Here is a 20,266-nt window from a genome sequence, read left to right as displayed (position 1 = left end):
CGTTTCCAAACTTTTTTTGAGGAGTTTAGATAAGGATCAATGCTGGGATATAGCCAATGCCATGTTTATGTACCATGTCAGCGTAAAGGAAAGCTCAGAGTAGCAGAAAGGCTTGGTGACCGGCGCGGAGAAATGCGCGTCTGGTGTGAACAGCTTTTGCTCAGTCGTAGCCGATCGTAGTCGATCGTGGCGCTGCACGGCGCGTCCAGGCGCTTTGCAGCCAGTGTGTCCCAGGCGTAAGGCTGTAAATCTTTGGAGATGAAGTAGGCTAATGCCTCAGTGATTTTCTTAGCTTTTGGAGGTAACTTTATCATTGTTGTTTGCTCCAAGGTGCGTTGATTTGGGGGTAGGACAACAACTTCTCCTCCTCAGGGGCCGCTAAGTCCAAATGGTACCTAGTGAGATGGGCTCTCAAGTTTGTCGTATTCCCACAGTACTTAATTTTCATGTGGCAGATGGCATACTGCATGTCAAGGTCTTTACTATTCTCTTTTTGATGGAAACCGAAATGTACCCACCCTTTCGATTTTTAAAGAAGGCGGAGCGTCGTGTACGGGGGGTCAGATGGCTGAGCGGTTAGTGAGTCGGGCTTTAATCAGAAGGTTGTTGGTTCGATTCCCGGCCGTGAAAAATGATGTTGTGTCCTTGGGCAAGGCACTTCACCCTACTTGCCTCGGGGGGAATGTCCCTGTACTTACTGTAAGTCGCTCTGGATAAGAGCGTCTGCTAAATGACTAAATGTAAAATGTACGACCGGTTGAGATGGTGAAGCCATTTTCATTTGAATTTGCTGTTGAATGCACGTCAACAAAGCACCGCAACAAGCGCCACCTTGTGATGTAATTATCAGAGTAAACTCCGAGTAAACAATGGAGAAAACCCGAAAGTAAAAAAACATATTTCTATAAATAAATATTGCAATACTTTGCGCTACTGTATCAACATAATTGCATGCGCAAAAAATATCGCGCTACTGAGCAGAATCGATTTTTTTCCCCGACCACTAGAGGTGATGTCAACTTTCCAGAGATAAATTACATCTTAACCCTCGTGCTGCCTTCGGGTCACATGACCCAAAGGTTCATAACGAACCATCATTGTGTTTACCCAATTTTACCCAATACAAAACCAAATAAATACTTTTCTTTTAACCTTCGCAATGTGGGGGGTCTGAGACAGCCCGACGGTTAAAAGAAAATGCTTTTGTATGCGGTAAAGTTGTCGCAATACGACGGTGGGTCACAATGACTGATGGGTCAGAACGACCCGAGGAGAACACAAGGGTTAAACTACTCCCAGACACTAGGGGAGGGCGATTATGGACAAAATCTTCTATCACGGTATGAGTCATTTTATATCACGGTTATGGTATATATCACGGTATAGTAATTGTTCTGTAAATTCAATTAAGAAATGGTACAAAATAACCATACCATACTTCGTCATCACACTCGATTATTTATTACAAACAAAAACAACTGCCTCACATGAGACAACACTTGAGTTAAAAACAAAAGACTCAAAAAAGTTACGAGTACGAGCGTTCCGATTGGCTGATGCGCAGTCATGCCATCCGCATGGTGACCTACTCACAGCTCAATACGGATCCGTAAAGCCCTCCGACGACAATTTCAAAATGAGCACCCTCCATTTAACACATGGAGGGTGTAGAACACTAAAGAACAAGCCATTTAAACAGCTGTGACAGACTCAGGTGTGCCCCCAGATGTGATATGCAAGGTAAAAGTAGGCTACCTCCCATGAATGGCTGGAGAGAGCAACTGGCAGACATGTTTGTTTAGGCTGCAAAGTGTCACATTCTGTAAGACCTCTGTACATGTCACTGTTCTTATAAAAATACAGTACACAATTCTTAAAGGGGTCATTGACTGAGTTTTTGGGGTATTTTACACTGTTCCTTAAGGTCTCCGAATAGGGTATATAACATTGGTTGGGCTGAAAATGGCCCGGGTGCTGTTCTATGTGCCCATATGCACCCTGTGAAATAGCCCTGTGAAAAAACAAGAGGTTTTCTCCCTTTTATGGTAAGCTCATGAATATATAGATGAGCTGCGCGCTGATTGGTTGGTTTACAACGAGTGAAGCTGCGGAGCAAAGACGCAACACGGCCGACAGCACTCACTGAAACATCGAAGGTGGAGACTTGAAATACAAATTTACAAATAAATCGATTGTCTACACAACACTGTTTTCAACAGATTGACTAGATATCATTTGAAATGATAACGTTAGTTGTTTCCACTTCTGTTGTCGAAGCAAACGGGATCAACTTCGGTGGGTAACGTTACAGCTTAGCTCTAGCAACTAGGGATGGGCATAATTAATCGACGATCGATTAATTGATCATTAAGAATTTCGTCAATGACATTATTTTCATCGATATTCATTGATAAAACTAATGCATGTTCTGTTGCGTAGTGTGAGTATTGAAGGAAAGCGATGGATTTCGCTATGTGGCAGCAATTAAACATTTTACCACACAAAGGCAATGTTTGAAAACAACGCCACAGGCCTACTCAGTATACCCGCGAGTTTCCATGTATTTCAAAAGTAAACATGAAGATGTCACGGCGAAGTGTACCGTGGGACAATTTTGACGTAAAAAATGACTTTATTCACTGCCAACACTGCAAAGCTGAGTATATATGTACCACTTGAAAAACGTACATCCGACCCTGGTTAGTGGCGGTGCATCCTGCTCTCGGTCTCAAGTTTAACCGAGCATCAACTCTGTGTTAGCACGGAGGAGCTGCGATGCACAACGAGCAGAGACAATTACACAACGGATCTGCAAGTTCATCGAGATGGATATGCTACCCTTAAGTGTTGTTGAGGGCGAAGGTTTTTATGAAGCTTTGTAAATTAGCCTAATTCATTGTCAGTCCCAAAAAAATTAAAACTAGGTCAGTTGTGTTTGAACACCGGCTTCTAGCTGTCGGCTCCGCTGCTTAGGAGTACAGAAAGAGTTGTTCATCTTGTAATAAAGATCTCAATGAGGAAACACGCAGTATTCACTGCATTTTAATATAGCCAATAAATAGTGAATTTTAATATTAAAATATTAATGATTAATCGATAATCGATCGTTAATTCTCCCGACGATCGATGAAGACAATCGAATGCCCATCCCTACTAGCAACCAAACTATCGTGATTCAACTCAGCTTCAGTTAGCTCTAGCTATCTTGCTGAAAAATAAAAAAGAACCTGACAAAGATCGGACAAACATTGTAGACAAGAATTGTAGATTTACATGACAACACGGGTTATTGATTCGAATGAAACACAGTCAGGAACATGAAATAACGTTAGCCCCATTGCCAATAATTTAAATCATCATACATTCTACCAATGCTAGATACAAGCAGGATACGTTAGCATTGCTAACTGTTAGCGACAAAATCATACTACAGCTTGCGGTTGTGATGAACATAAGGTCTGAACAGCACCTCTTTTCAGCAACAGCTTCATAACAAATCCTGCTTTACATTGTCCCAGGTTTTCAAAACTGTTCTCGGTGAAATGGTTAGAGCAAATGTGTAACTGAGGGTCGAACCGCACAGGGATCTTCTCATAGACAAACATCACAGCCGGTCGAGTGTTTGGTTCCTTGGGAAACCTCTGAAAATTGTCAGCATTCCCTGTACAGCCTGGAACACTGCATGTATGACCGTAGTCCATTTTCAATATCCTTGAAAAATGTTCTTCTTTGTAATTCCGTGGAAGTACACAGAGCAGCGCGCAGCAAATTTTGGGGTGTGACAAAGGTACAGACCAGAGCCAAAAAAGGTGGATTTCAAAACCGACCGTTTTACAGCTACATTTTTTAATTGTGAGATTTGCATAGGAAAGAGGTGTCAACGGACTTTGAGGTTCACTGTATTTCCATTTTACCCACTGAACTGTCGTGAACTGTCAAAAGGTAAATTCGGTTTTGCAATCAATGACCCCTTTAAAGCCAATATGCAGGTAAAAAAAACTATTATTTGGTTCGCATTACTATTTGGTAAGTATATGGAATATACTGTATTACAAATCAAGTTGCAGACAAACAAAGACAGACATAGGCCTACACACATACCTGGCTTGTCTTCATTGTACACAAGCTGTAGATGCAGGGGCTGGCATTAGCCCCGATGGTACATTTTGAGACTTTGAAAGAGCTATATAACAACACATCTTAAATGACACAGAAGCTTTTTGCCTTTATCTGTAGAGTGCTGATGTGTAGCCTAGCTGTGGCAGGAAAAGTGTGGTGGCATAATTGTGAGGATGAAACTAATTTTGTCAAGTGCTGGGCAGGGGTGTAGCCAGAATCATCTTTTTGGGTAGGCCTAGAAAAATATGGATAGGCATATTTTCAGTTTTTTTACTTATTTACTTTGCGGAGATATTTTCGTTTTTGGGTAGGCCTTAGAAGAAATTGGGTAGACGTGTGCCTACCCAGGCCTACACGTGGCTACGCCTCTGGTGCTGGGGTTGATGCCAGTGACGTTACATTTATACCAGTACCTCTACTCTAGTAGTGAAAGGTCAATTTTGCACCATTACATGGAATAATAATCTAGCACAACTTTTATTTTACAGTAAAGAACCAACTGTCAAACTAAATAATTAAAATAAACCTTGATCTTTATCCAGGGCTCCAGACTAACTATTTGCCTTGGTTGCACTGGTGCGCCTAACCTTTTTATTTAGGTGCACCCACATTTTTCCTTGAGTCGCCTTTAACGCCACAATTGCAAGGTCACCTTTTTATCACGCTCCATATACATTCATATATATTATGTACTGTATTTTATGGAAAATAAGCCGCGGCTTGTACTCCGATTTTACAGTTTTCTTGTGCTTGTGCGGCTTATATTTCTAAGCGGCTTATAGTCCGGTTTTAGAACAAAAAAGTGGCTTTGTCTCAAGATCTCTACAGACCGTGCAGCTAATTTAATTTTCAACACTTGAACGGGGGCTTATTACTTGAAAGAGGAATGATTCTGAATGAATTTACAAACTCAAAGTCCTCATTCTGGGAGGGTTCGGCTTATACACGATGCAGCTTATTTTCCGTAAAATAAGGTAAATGATTTTAAACAACAGTAAGTTGTAGGTAAATACTTTTTTTAAGTAGACTTTTTTATTTCTTCTTACTGCATGCCTTATAAAATAATGGATACAAAAATTATTTGGTCAGACCTTTGTACTTATTATGGTGCACAATAAGCCTTTGAACACTAAATTTAATTTATTTTGGGGGGAGTGAGGTACATTCGAGTATGTTACTTTGGGGCAACAACATGCAATAACTGTAGTAAATGGTAAAAATACATTTTATTGAAGATTCATATTTATTTCAATGTTTTGAACAAACATCTGTACTGTACTGAAAAAACAAGACAGTGGCTGTCAATGATCCTTTTAGAGGAGGTTTGTTACCTACAAGCAACAACGCGCAACAAAGGAAAAAACTTTTACAAAATTAATTTTCATTTAAATTTTTACATTAGGAATTCACACAGTGGCTCTAAAAGAGATTGGCATTTCATTTCAATGTCATTGTATTTAAAAAAAACAGATAAACAGTAATGATTTTTGTATCATTAGGTCAACAGCTTCACTGTGTGTGGAAGTCAAAAAAGCAGTTTTTCTCAGGAGTGAAACAGAGGAAACGTCACACTTCATGCACTTGACCTTGATTATGCCCTTGCATCCAGGGAATTTGCACCTTCCTCTGCTGTCATTGTAGACAGGCCGGTGGTCAGTGTTGTCCAGCCGGACAGGCGCTGGTGGTACTGGTGCAATACGGCCTCTTTTTCGCTTTACATCTAGACTTGCCTCAACACTCAGAGATGGCCTTCCCCTCTTACTGCATACCTTCTCTTGATTGCAGAGGCAGTTTGCCACATCCATTGTGAAGGCCAGTAAGCTGAGTTGTTCCTTCTTTGGGACACTACACCCAGTACAATCCCTTCTGTAGAGCAGCCAAGATTCCACCATTGTGACATCCATCATATGAAAGAATAGTCGGTGGTACCACTTCTTTGATCGTACTTTTGTGCGATACAGTGCTATTAGGGAGTCGAGGAGGTCTACTCCACCCATGTTTTTGTTGTAAATGGATACAACATTGGGACGCACAACTTCCACCATTTATTTGGCGTTCTTGTCCCATGTTTGGACCATGTTGGTTGGGTTGGCAGCTGCATATGTGCTTAACAAGGTCACTGAACGATTGTCATGCCATTTCACTGCTCTCAGATACACACCATCATGTTTAGTATCTCTCTCTTCAAAGGTTCCTCTACCTCGTTTCTTCATCATTTTATCCTCTGTAAAGGTACAACCTGGCAACCGATTGGATCTTACTGTTCCAATGCTATGAATTTTCATTTTCTCAAGTTGGACTTGCAGGTCGACGCTGCAGAACCAGTTATCAAAGAACATTTTGAAGGACACTACCAATAGCTAAATCAATAAACAAAGTATAAAATATTGTTATTTATCATGTTAATCTCCAAAACAAGTTATGTAGTGGTAGTTAGTAAAATAATTATTGATTTACTGACATCTGTGTCAACATGCATGGCTACATGGAATCCTCAGTCCACTATTGCATGTTGTTGCTTTGAAGCAACATAGCTATTTTGTCAATTTACTCAATAAATATTTGATGGAAATATAAAAACATTATACAAATCAAATCAGAACTTACTCAAGATTGTGAAAATATTTTTTAGTTGATGAAAATCTTCAGGAAAATGCCCCTTTTTGACAGTTTTGGGGACACCGAAAACATGGCTGCCGTGAATGCTATATGTTAAGGAAAGGGGTTTAAAAAAAAGGAGGGACAGGTCATGTGATCAAATGTAAGCACACTATTGGTTTCCTTTACCTCCTTTCTTTTACAAAGAGCATTTTTAATTGGTGGTAGTCTTTTGCAAGTTTGTCATACTGGGGGGAAAAGAGTGTGTTACCCTGAAGCAACACTATGCAATACAATGAATTTCCCTTTTTGTGTGTAGTGAGCCTATGGTTTTGATGGCCAAGAATTTGTTTAATAAATTACTATGGACCTGTCCAAGGCTTTTAGAGCTTTCTTCATTTCTTTTTTCTGGACAGCATATCAGCTTTTTTATTCCCTCACTTTTCCAGATTTTCCATGACCGTGGGTACACTGTATTAACAACGCACGTATTTATCTTTACCTCAAAGACATCACACCAGTTAATTACACCAGTCAGAGAGGGGGTGCTGAAAAGTACAACCTTCTCTATAATGTTCACCCTTGTGGTGGGAAATCGATTATTGGGCATGGTGGCAACCGGTCAGGTCTGGGGCCTAAGATGGAGAACTGTGGCCTACGAAGTAGAATTACACTTTGAACAGGCTCAAACCAGTATAGAGGAGAAGTCTGGTGGGAGGTTGGTTTGGCAATCTGAGTATGGGAAAAGAGTGTTATGAGAAGAACTTATACAACAATGGGTTGCTAGACGAATCAACAGGATGGTCCTGTCTGAGAAAGGAGGGGGTCCAGATAGCTTACAGCTGTGAACTATCAAAAAGTAAGGACTTGAGAGATAAAAGTAACCCCCAGGGTCAAAGTCATGTCTCAAAAGTAACAGGCAAGGCTCCCTAAAACAGTGAGGAGAAAGGGGGGCCAGGGTGAGTCAGCATTAGGGGAGACTGTGGTGTCTCAATAGCAGAAACAATAGGGGTCTTGCCAAAGTTTAGAATGAGAACCCCATAGAGCAGAAGCCAGAAGAAGGAGAGATGGCGGATGTGATAATGGGTTAAGCATGACGTGGATGGAGACTGAGAGTTGGGGTGAACTGGAGTTTAGATGAAACAAGGACATTGAGAGTGGGGGCTTTTGGGGTGAAGGAAGTTGATCAACACTTTAAAGGGGTGATTGACTGTTTTTTTGGGGGTATTTCACACTGTTCCTTAATGTCTCCGAATAGGGTATGTAACATTGCTTGGGCTGAAAATGGCCCGGGTGCTGTTCTGTGCCCCCTGATACATCCAGTGAAATTTTCCCGGGAAAAAACGCTAGGTTTTCTCCTTTTATGGTATGCTCATGAATATATAGTTGCGCTGCGTGCTGATTGTTGGTTTACAACGAGTTAAGCTGCGGAGCAAAGACGCAACACGGCCAACAGCACTCACTGAAACAACGAAGGTGGAGACTTGAAATAAAAACGAACAAATAAATCTATTGTGTCTGCACAAAACTGTTTTCAACAGATTGACTAGATATCATTTGAAATGATTACGTTAGTTGTTTCCACTTCTGTTGTCGAAGCAAACAGGATCGCCTTAGGTGGGTAACGTTAGCACTACAGCTCAGCAAACAAACTATCGTGATTCAACTCAGCTTCAGTTACCTCTAGCTATCTTGCTGAAAAATAGATCTGGACAAACATGCATCTTGAATTGTAGATTTACATGACAACACGGGTTATTTATTTGAATGAAACAGTCAGGAACATGAAATAACGTTAGCCCCATTGCCAATAAACTAGGCTAAATCATCACACATTCTACCTATGCTCTTGCGTTAGCAAGCTAAACTAGTTTACATGCCTACAGTCTAGGTGTTTTTCGCTATCTAGCTGTTCTTGCATTCCTTGCAAATCAGCGTTAATAAATAGGGGTATTCCTATAGATAAACATCAGCCAAGCCTGTCTAGTGTCTTGTTCTTTGGGAAGATAGTGAAAAGTGTCAAGATTCCCGGTACAGCCTGGAACACTGCATTTATGGCGCTCCATTTTCATCTTGAAAACTTACATTACATTTACATTTATTCATTTAGCAGACGCTTTTATCCAAAGCGACTTCCAAGAGAGAGCTTTACAAAGTGCATAGGTCACTGATCATAACAACGAGATAGCCACAAAACATTGCGAGTAGCCAAAACATGAAGCACACATTGTGAACAACCAAAATAAGTGCCAAAGGGAAGAACCATAAGAGCATGTAGTTAAACAAGTTACAATTAAACAACATGAGCTGCTATAAGTGCAAGTGTACCTGTGGAAAAAAAGCAAGCAACAATAATAAAACAATATATCACAGCGAGTACAAAAATTTAAGTCAGTTACCACTAACCACAAGAGCAACAAGTCTCTAAGCAAGAGTCATTGTGATCCTTGAGGAAACTAACATCGGGTCAAGCGAACCATTCCTAAGTACCGTTGTACTCCCGGAACAAGTGCGTCTTGAGCCTTTTCTTGAAGGTGGAGAGACAGTCAGTGTCTCTGATGGAGGTGGGGAGTTGATTCCACCACTGGGGGGCCAGACAGGAGAAGAGCTTGTGTTGGGACCGGGCGGTCTTGAGCGGTGGGACCACCAGGCGGTTGTCTGAAGAAGACCGTAGGTGACGGGTGGGGGTGTAGGGCTGCAGGAGAGACTTGATGTAGATGGGTGCAGTCCCGTTCACTGCTCGGAAGGTCAATACCAGGGTCTTGAATCTGATACGGGCCATGATAGGTAGCCAGTGGAGAGAGATGAGGAGCGGGGTAACATGGGAGCGTCTGGGTAGATTGTAGACCAGGCGGGCCGCTGCGTTCTGAATCCTCTGAAGAGGGCGGGTTGCACATGCTGGGAGACCAGCGAGCAGTGAGTTGCAATAGTCCAACTTGGAGAGGACAAGTGCTTGGACTAGCAGCTGGGCTAGCAGCAACTTATGAACTTTCTTATTTGTAATTCCTGTGGATGTACCGAGCAGCGCGCAGTTAGCTAAAAAGTGTCGGAGATCTACGCGACCTCCGTTTATGTTCCTGGACCAGAAAACCAGAGGGCGGGTAAATGTAAAATTTCGGGCGTGACAAAGTTGATGCTGCAAGTTGTGACGTCACAACTTGCACTGCTTCAAAAGGTAGCGTTTGCAAGTTGCAGTTTCAAAAAGTGAAATTTTGATAGGAAAGAGGTTTCAATGGACTTTGAGGTTCACTGTATGTCTATTTTACACACCAAACTGTAATTTTTCAACTATGACAAGGTAAAATCGGTTTTGCAATCAATCACCCCTTTAAAGATCCTTTAAAGTGGAATTAAAAACGAGTTTCAAGTTCACCACACCACAGAATAATGTGTTATTAACTACCCATCCAAATTCGAATGAAAAAAAAACACAGACAAGTATGTTAAATTAGGCTTTGAAATCGTAAGAAAATCAGCAGTCTTCTCTGTTCGAGACTGGGGGGGCGTGTCGCCTGAAGGAGCTGAAGCTCGGCCCACTCTCTCAAGTAAGCTACCTACGACCCAGATAATGGACGCTATGTCAAGCCGAACAAAACAGTATAGAATTAGAATGTATTTGTTCAATGAGTGAAACATACAGATGCATATAAATGAAATATTCCCCTGAGCTGTAACACAGGAGTAAACATTTACAGCAGAGACAGCAGACAGTGAGCTCTCCAACTACTTCTAGCACATTAGCTACCATTTCACCGAAATTCCATCATTCAACACCGAGTAGCCTAATATCAAGTTAGCGGTTTGCACTAATTATAGCAGAGATACCTCTGGAAAAGTTATCTAGTATAATTATAACAAGCACACAGAACTGAGTGATGAACTGCTGGCGGCGGTGGATGGTCAAGGTGCGACCGGAGGATGAACGGCCGGGGAGGCGATGCTCGGTACGGCTCCGCACTGCAAGAGAAGCCGTGTGTTGGTGAACCCCGTCTGTCTCTGGTCCATGTTAAAACTGTCCGCCATGAAATGGTCAGTGGCGCAGAGGCGGCTGTTGGAGTTTATCCGAAGCTTTCCATGAGCGTGGCTCTTCACAAAATCTATCCACCTATTTTACCTTTCATTATCAACAGAGAACTTAAATGGCTTTGCAGAGCAGCTGGAGTTCTTGCATCCAGGGAAGATGCAGTTGCGGGTGGTGGGAGACATCCTGAAGCTAGCTAGCTAGCTGATGTAAGCTACAATAACAGTACAGCAGGAGGAGCCATTCAGTGATCTGACGTAGATGGGGCGAAATGACGTATATAGGGCATTTTTTGGCTCCGCCCATTAAAACCTGATCTGAAAACGGAAGAGAAACTGTTCTTCGGTCTAACTCCACATTTCAGTGCAACAAAGTTTTAGCGCTTTGCACATGCTTTCAGGAACTCATTTCACACGTATATAATGTACTTAGAAGCAAAACATGGAATTTACTTTACAGGATCTTTAAGAGCCAGGGGATGCGCACACAGTTTTTGGGTGGATAGGAATGGGTTAAAGAACCTTCTAGAAGGTTCTGAGGCTATTGTGAAATATTAAAGCAAGGCAGGGTTGATGATCCTCATATCTGTCTATATAATGAGATGTCCAAGGAAATGTGAGTGCCTTTTGAACCTTCGGCGTACGCTGCATTTGCCTTGCTGAATAAACCACCAAGCCATCTTGAGTTTTTGAAAGATATTCTGTCTCAGACTCTATTTTTGATAATCCTTCTGGAAGACGTCTAGTTTCTTCAACACCCTCATTGTAGCTCAGGGACCCTTTGTACTTGTAAGAACACCTCATGCATGCAACAAGTGTTCAGTCATGCAAAACATAATAGAACCAAATGTTTCTTGTTCAGAATACAGGGGCTTTTGTTAATGACTAAAATAGGTGCCAATAGAAAACCAGAAACATTGCTACACATGTGGATAATGTATGTTTTTTCCCAAAAACCCTAGCCCTTTTAATTGATAGCACTTTATTGGTTATTAATATGGACCTGTGTGTATATTAATCTGGCAGGCAAGGGGAACACACATGGCCACTGTAACACAGCATTAAGAATTTAAGAGGCTAATGAAATAATGAACACATGAAAGAGCGGGTGTTCCTTTTGGGACGTAATCTATAAGAGAGAAGCATTGACTAATTGTTCACCTCTTGAGGGATGTCACCACTTGAGAATGCACACATTTTACTCACTACAATCAGCAGGGGGGGGGGGGTGGTAGAAATTACCTTCTGGGTCCTGGGTCTACAAAAACAGGCCTCCATACCCCTAGTCCCCTAAAGGATTAGTCATCAATTCCAAAGACAGCTAAATTATAATTCCCCTCGGACTTGCTATTTGTCATTTCAGATCATAAAAGAACAAACAGCAATTGTTATTAAAGGTGCTGTAAAGCTAATTCCATGATTTGCTTCTCAGTACGACTGTGAAAGTAGTTGCTGAAAGCATGTGCAAAGCTCTAAAACTTTGTCGCACTGAAATGTGGAGACCGCTGAACAGTTTCTCACCCGTTTTCAGCTCAGGTTTTGATTAGGCAGGGCAAAACCCAACCTTTCTACATCACAGCCACCAATCTACGTCAGATCACAGACGGTTTAACCTGCATTCTGTTACTCAGCTGGTACAATGCAAAGACAAAGTAATTAACACATAAAACACTCAGAGACTGCAGGTATGTCTGTTCTGATATCTGCAATTGATTTAGTTAGTTGTTGCTGTTGTTGCTAAATTCAATAAATTCGAGGGGGCGGAGCTTCAGCTCCTTCAGGGGACACCCCCCCCAGTATCAAGCAGAGAAGACTGCTGATTTTCTAACGATTTCAAAGCCTAATTTAACATACTAGTTTGTATTTTTTTTCAGTCGAATTTGGATGGGTAGTTAACAACACATTCTTCTGTGGTGTGATGAACTTAAAACTAATTTTCAGTTCTGCTTTACAACCAATTTAACTTTGAAGACCTTGGGAAAACACCGCCAAAACAATCCCCCAAAGACTTTGCTTCCTTCCTAGTTCTGGCTGTACTGCACTGAGGCAATGATCCTGTTGTGGAATATTGCCCTCTCTGGCAGCCAGTGGCGATTTTAGACTCTTTTTAGGGGTGCTCAAGCATACCAAAATTTAATCACAGCACCCCTAAAAATAATAATAAAAAAATTAAATAATTGAATTATTATTATCTTAAATAAGTTTTAGTGCTCTAATGTGTTAAAACAATGTTTATTTATTAATGACACATCATTAGTTTCATTTGATACTGGTAGTTCATGAAGAAAGGGACTTTCGTAGTTTTTGCATTCATTCAATATTTTCCATAATAATAAATACATGTATTAATTCTTATCCAGTGAAATTAGTGCTTTATTAGCAAGGGGGTTGAACACTTTTGCAAGGCACTGTATCCATGTCACATTCTCATTGGCGGCTGAGCCCCCCTAAAGGTCTGATCCTAGAATCGCCCCTGCTGGCAGCTGCACTTGTTTGTTGAAGTGATTCAAACCACAGAGATGATCTCTGGCCCAATGAACCACAAAAATTCAGACATAGCTTCTGTCTCTGATCTGAAGGGCCACAACATCATGGCCACCAACAAAACTCAGCAAAAATTGTTCTTGCTCTGGCTTTAACTTCTAGATATTCGGCAGCGAATGGCTTCGCTCGCATCTTTCTCCGCCGCCATTACTGAACTACAACTCAAACTAGCGCACGACAGCAACGTCATCGTTCTCAGCCACTCCCTCCGTTCGCTGATTGGACCACCAAAAATGTGGTTTCCAAAAACCGACTAATATACCGAAATCCCAGACCTAGTACAAAAGCAAAATGAAAATTGAGCGGAAGTACGTAGGAGGGCAGAGCCAGGCTAGATGAACATAGCCATTGGTCATGAATAGGGTTGGATATCGAAAACCGGTTCCATTTCATAACCGGTTCCCAATTTCCAAGAACCGATTCGACATTTCGATTCCTTATTTCAGTTCCTAACTTTATTACGAAGGGTATCACGATCCCACGGTATTTTTCCATCGATAAAATTGCTAATTTGCAAGAGATTTCTTCTGCACTGATGCTTGTAGGCTACTCCCCCGGTTGAGCCTTTCATATGGCTATAGGCTGATTGGTTGACTTTACAGCTCAAATATAGGCTGAACACAAAGTTTCTGGCCTACTGCCTCTCTATTAAATGATCGCCCAATAATATGAAACGAAAATGGCAGAGTAGGGCACAAGAAAAGGCAAAATTGCTAAAAAATAATTTGTCTGAGAGCTACAAGATATTTATGACAAAATATGGGTTCACCCATTATATTCTTATATTTGTTCTCTTTTTTTGGAATCGGAAACAAGATTCGATAATCTTCAAGATTCGAAATTTCTAATCATGCCCCCTTGAAGTCACAAATAATTTTGACAAAGCAAAAATACATTGTGATTTGCATCATTTCCTCAATGGGCTTCAATGCGTCTTTAAGACACGCCCCATTACAACCTGATCTGTCTGGAAAGCACTGGATGTTTGGTCCTTACACAGCTATATGAATTGTCGTTTAATCGTCAAGGTAGCCTACACCACGCAGTTTACAATATGTAGCACTAAGCCTATTTAAAACTATAAAACTAACATAAGAAATCAATAGAAACAAAAGAAAATTCAACTCAATTGACAAACATTGTTTGATTCAGGGATGTGGAAGCTATCACATCAATTCGATTACAATACATTACGGAGGGTTGGGCGATAACTTATAATTTGTAGGTTACACTACACAAAGGTTACACACATCGCATGCACTCCAAATTAAACGGTATGTGCGTATTCAGAACAACATGACCTACAACCCACATTCATGAATAGCCAAATACAAAGCACGGATACATCATTTTCCTCGACATTGAATAGTGGAAAAGACGGCGCTGGTTTGCTTCTGTACGCAGTCCACTGCTATAGCCGACTGTGTATCCTTCAAAAGCTAAAACAAGAACTCAATTGGTGGAGATAAACACGCGCCCCACGTAATGTTTTGTGTTAGTCGCGCGGTGAAGATGACCCACTTTACTACTGCCGCCTATATCTTTACATAAATCGGGGGGGGGGGGGGGGTATTTAATATGTATTATTGCAATATGTATTATTGCTGTTACGGTGCTTCATAAGCATGGCGCTGTAACTCGGTTTCGTCGATGCAGACCAGAGGCTCAGTTGTTTTGCATGTTTTCTTACCTCAGAAGAGCCGTGTCGCCTTGTCTGCTCACCACACTTTCAATCGAAGAATAGTCCACAGTTTGTCCCGCGGGCAAGCAAGACGGCAGAAAGCAGCACAGACTGAGAATTATTGCAGTAAGCCATTGACCAGAGACACAGGCATCCTGCACCGCAAACATTATGTCCATCACAGCTGGGTTGTATATTTCCCAAGTCTTCTAAAAAGAATAACCTCAACACAAATCAGATTTCCACACGGTCCTTTTTACAACCCATTAAAAAATGGCACACCGTATAGTTCTCCTGGTTGTTTTGTTGAGACGTAGTCCACTGTACAAGAAAGTGTACCCTTCAGTGGCGTGCACACCATCTAGTGAGGAACTGTGATGTAAAATGGGAGCAGACCTAGCAGCAGACAACCCCCAGGCTCTGATCCTGTTGCCATGCGGCCGTTTCCCGGGCAACCTGTTCCCGTGGTTCGTGATAGATCATAAAATCTAGTACCTATTGATACAACAACCCAAAACCCAGAAGCAATCAGCATAATTTGATCAGGGAATCATCTTAAATAGAGTCGGAAATGTACATTCTGAGAGGAATTAAAACATTTTAAATGGAACGTTGAATGAGAAATTCTTAAATATTCTTAAATGGTTTTGGGTACGATTATTTGACATGCTGTACAAATATTGATGCTTAATATTATCTAGATGATGTATATGCACACAATTATCCTTCACATTTGCGCACACAATAACATCCTACTGTTGTCCTCTGTGTCCCCTGTCATACATAAACATGCTCACCACATGAGTTAGCACAGTCGTAACCATGGAAATGACATATTTCTCATAGATGACTCCTTGATATCTCTCATTCAAGGGGTTTACACGCTGAGACATGACTGTTAAGTCTATACCCCATTGTCACATGGTTAACAAAACTCCTTCAGATTAGCATAATATATTTACAAAGAAGATCTCATGGAAATGTCCAATGAAAATGAAGGTACACTAAAGTAGCCAACAGTTGAATACTTAACTTTACACCATAAATGACTATTTGGAAATTTGAAATTTTCAGCAATAGATGTCATCTTGAAAACAGACTTGATTCCCTTTTTTTGTTCATTTTGATTCAACATAGGATGCAGTGGTAAGTCTTTTTGAGGATTCAATATTGAAATTACTTTAAATACAAAAGTAATACCCTAAACCTTTCTGTTCATTAGTTCATAATTACAGTGCAATGACTATGATGATATGTAAAGACAGTAAACTAAAATATAGCTGCAAGCAGCGATGCGGGTTCCTCCGCAAAATGGCAAAATATTATAAACATGTACACTGTTGAAGATGGAGAGTTGGACAACAAGAGAGCAAAACTACTTCATGTTTGGCCAACAACAATAGGCTGAATGGGGATTTGAACTCATGAGCAAAAGGTCACAAGTAGGTATCTCTATCCTCTCTGCTACACACCAACTGTTGAGATTGTATGAGTAGAAAGGGCAGAGTATGAGCTTTGGTCAGCTTTGGGACAAAGGTTAAGAAACGGTTGACGTTTCAAGGTAAAATTGCATAAAATTGCACATGGTACATCAGAATGATGTCACCTTGAAGCCAATAAGGTTTGAAAAACCATCAGTCAAAATTATATTTGATTTATTGACACAAAGATATTGAGGCAATGTGGACACTTACATAAATACACCCCTTTCAGACATTTTGTATTGCATTTCTCATTCCATTTCACCCTATATAAAGACATCTGCCCGCACACTATCCCCATCCATGCTGTTTCCCTCTCTCCCAGCGCAGGTCATGCCAAAGCAGACCTGCTGCAGCAGCAGCATTTCTGCTTGAGGTTTAGATGTAGTCCAAAAATTACCTCCAAAAATCAATATATATCAACTGCAACATTGTTTTCAAACTTTCTCAAAGATGGCTTGAAAATCACTTTTCAATTTCTTCTTGAGTAGATATCAAGAACAGCCTCATCTGTAACTGGCTAGGGTATAGCCCACGTCCAGCTCCTTGGCGAGTGTAGCCTCTGATAACAATGTTGCCGACTCTCTTTTCCCATTAAACTACACGACATGCACACTCAGGGTGACCAACAAGATTATATTGACTAACAAACAATAACATTACAAACATCTAACTGAACGAACACAACAACTGAAATCCCTCGCATGGCCGTTGTAACCGAACTATTTTCCACAAGTCTTTTGTTTTTTGACATGCCGCACTGCATGCTGGGTACTCAAGAGCGCCGACTGCGTGATATGACGAGATGCTAGTGGCGCGCTAAGGTCTCAGAGTCTCCTGCATTAACAAGTTCTGCCCGATTAGCAAGCTATTTTTACTAATGTTTTGTTAGCAATTGAATGGTAATGCAAGCTAGCTAAAAACAATGTTAGTTAGCTTGGCTAAACTGGTTTTCATAGCAACAGAAATCAACAAATCAGATCAGTCAAACTTTATTCAGAAAGGGGGGGTATGTATTTTTTACTCTACTCGGAACGCATGACTATGTTTAACTTAATGTCTGAACCTCTCTGTCACCAACTGTCTCTGGAGTGGAGGGTGGGGGCTTCATATCCAACAAATGACCCCCCTGAACTTTTAAAACAGATCTAATGGGCTACTACAATTGTAAATATCCTATGGCTTCTTCTCCAATTGGGCCTCGATACAATGTCATCTAATATTTTCTGCCCATTCGGCAGTTTTTGGGGACTTTCCACACCAGCACCCTTTGCCCAGTCCCTCTATTCTGCCCTACTACATGTGTTTTCCAACACCAGCTGCGCAATTATATATACATAAATACTATTAATAAAGAAGCAGTACTTCTCTTGAGTGGTTTTTATTCAGATGAATAATTATTGGATTCAGGTCAAAAGTCTATCACTTGAACTGGTTTAATCACTTAAGACACTAAAAGTCAGCAGCTTGGCATACTGGGACATGGAAAGGATTAAACATTTAGACTTTCATCAAAGTAAAACATGCTAGTTTGTCCTTTTTCATCAGTCCTCAAAAAAGCAGTCTGCAGAGCTACTGTGTCTGTGGGGTGACTGTCTCTGGAGGGCTGGCAGGCAGGGGCAAGCAGGGCCTGCAGGCAGGCAGGCAGGGCAGGCCAGCTGAATGAAGCTGTCCAGCTAGAGAGGGATAGTCCAGCAAGGGGTCTGTGATGCTCTCAGCATTCTCTGTTGTTGCTCTCAGCATCCTCTATTGAACTCTGTTGAGCAGGCCTCTGCATGACCCTCCAGACCTGTAAAAGTGAAGAAAGGATCCATGTCAGTTCAGTTGTGAAAAACAAAGCTTTTTCCATCTACACTTGACATGAACTACAGTTTTGACTGTGAAATGCAGTGGCATTACTTGAACTTGAATCCAAATGTGTTGACCTGATGGAGACCCATGCAAAGTCACTCAAAACACGGGTTCCATTCCAGGCTCTGGCAAGAGTATTTAGCTCTAAACTGGTCAATATATACACATCTGACCAAAGACCAGCTCGACCTTTGCCTGTAAACAGTGATTCTGACTGTCAGAGACCTTTAAGTAGTTTGACCTAGTGAAATTGGCAAAACCAGCCTGGCTAACGTAGGTCGTTTTCTCAGGGCATATGCCAGATATACTGGCTATCTTCAGCAGGCTCTTGTCTACAAAAAGCAGTCCTCCTTAACGTTTTTGGAGTAGAATTGAGTGAAATACAAAATTGTTTACACACTGCCAGTGGGCGAGCCAAGTCTGACTCTGAGGCTAACGTCAAAACAATGTACAGTATCCCCGGGACACAGTTTACTCCACTTGCAAGTTTTGCACAAATCACAAAAAAAAACATCTGGCGTAAAGCACAATTCCCACATCTCTTGAAGGCTGCCCTGCTCGTCTTTTTTGGTGTAGACCGAACTGTGAAATGGTGAACTTATGAACATGACGTGACCAAAAAATGGCTGCCGCCTAAGCCTATGCGGTCTCCCTGGCGCATTATGGAGCTAAATCAGGGCCAAATGTTTTGTAAATTCTAAAAAAATCTTTAGTTGAAAAAACTAAAGCTTGACATTGAAAATGTAAGTTTTGGTCAAAAACTTGAAAAATAAAACCATGAATTCAAAGAAAAAATAAGTTTACCAGTTTTATTTTCCAAGTTGAATACAATTTCGATTAAAGTCTGGAATTATTTTGAATAAATTATTAATTTTCATTTTTCACTTTTAGATTTTCACATAGTTTCACATTTAATGTTTTCAGATTAGAAACTTATTTTTTTTACGGCTTCAATTATTATTTTTTTGTTTCATTTTTTTTTCAGTTTCAGGCAGAAGACTCGGCAGTTGGCATGGCGTCCGCTCCGCCAAGGCAACACGCTGGCGCCAGCGCACAGGTAAGACGTGAAAGATATTAGCCTTTTTGAATAGATACTTTGGGACATTATCCCCGCAGTGGCATTTTTTTGTCATTGACACATACCCTCAAAAAGGCTAATAACTTTCACATGTCTTAGCTGTGCGCTGGCGCCAGGGTGTTGCCTTGGCAGAGCGGACGCCATGCCAACTGCCGAGTCTTCTGCCTCTTTGTTAGGCTGTCACTCATAACTCCCGCCTCTGAGTTGAAGCCACGGCCCCTACGCAAAAACCGTAAAAAAAAATATTAAAAATAATTCCAGACTTTAATCAAAATTTTATTCAACTTGAAAAAGAAAATTGGTAAAATTCTTTGAATACATGGTTTTATTTTTCAAGTTTTTGACCAATACTTACATTTTCAATGTCAAGCTTTAGTTTTTTAACTAAAGATTTTCTTTTCGAATTAACATAACATTTGACCATGATTTAGCTCCATAGCGCATAGGCTTATTTCAAAGACTTTCACAACCCACATAAAAATTCTGAGCTGACGGGTCTGTGGGGAATCGCTTGTTCTCCTAATAGCTGCCCTCCTCTACCTTTTTGATGGATTCGCCGAGATGCTAAATGATTCACTAATTACACAGAGGGAAAAAGCTAGCTACTTTTCGAGTTCGGTTTTCCGTCACTTCAAACTCACGATCTAAAGGTCTCAAAGTGCTCAAACCTTCACCATAATTCAAGAGATTTATTCGCCATGAAAGTTTGCACAGACAAGGAATTCGCTTTGGCAGGAAGGTGCATACAATAAACATATAGGGACCTAAAATTTAAATATGTGGACTATCTATACTAAGGGTACATAAACTAGCAGTACTAAGTGGTATTAGAATTAAGTAAAATATACAATAAAATAAAATATAAGTTGCCGTAATTTACAATATGAAAATACA

General features: G+C 40.9%; 1 protein-coding gene across 5 annotated transcripts in view; it reads right to left on the bottom strand.

Moving 5' to 3' along the window:
• Positions 1-15,366, bottom strand: part of negr1 (neuronal growth regulator 1) — a 227,218-nt gene extending 211,852 nt beyond the window's left edge. For 2 of the 5 annotated variants that reach the window (XM_062451019.1, XM_062451020.1), the window contains exon 1: positions 14,972-15,365. In XM_062451019.1, the coding sequence (XP_062307003.1) occupies positions 14,972-15,141 (170 nt within the window). In that variant the 5' untranslated portion in view covers positions 15,142-15,365. Of the gene's footprint in view, positions 1-14,971 lie in introns of all 5 variants that reach the window. The other 3 variants (XM_062451018.1, XM_062451021.1, XM_062451022.1) reach the window with 3 other exon arrangements.
• Between the last annotated feature and the right edge of the window lie 4,900 nt (positions 15,367-20,266).

Source organism: Osmerus eperlanus, chromosome 24 (assembly GCF_963692335.1).
Source record: "Osmerus eperlanus chromosome 24, fOsmEpe2.1, whole genome shotgun sequence".
Classification (NCBI taxonomy): Eukaryota; Metazoa; Chordata; class Actinopteri; order Osmeriformes; family Osmeridae; genus Osmerus; species Osmerus eperlanus.
Note: the sequence above shows the minus strand (reverse complement) of the source record. Positions and strands in the feature narration are given on the sequence as shown.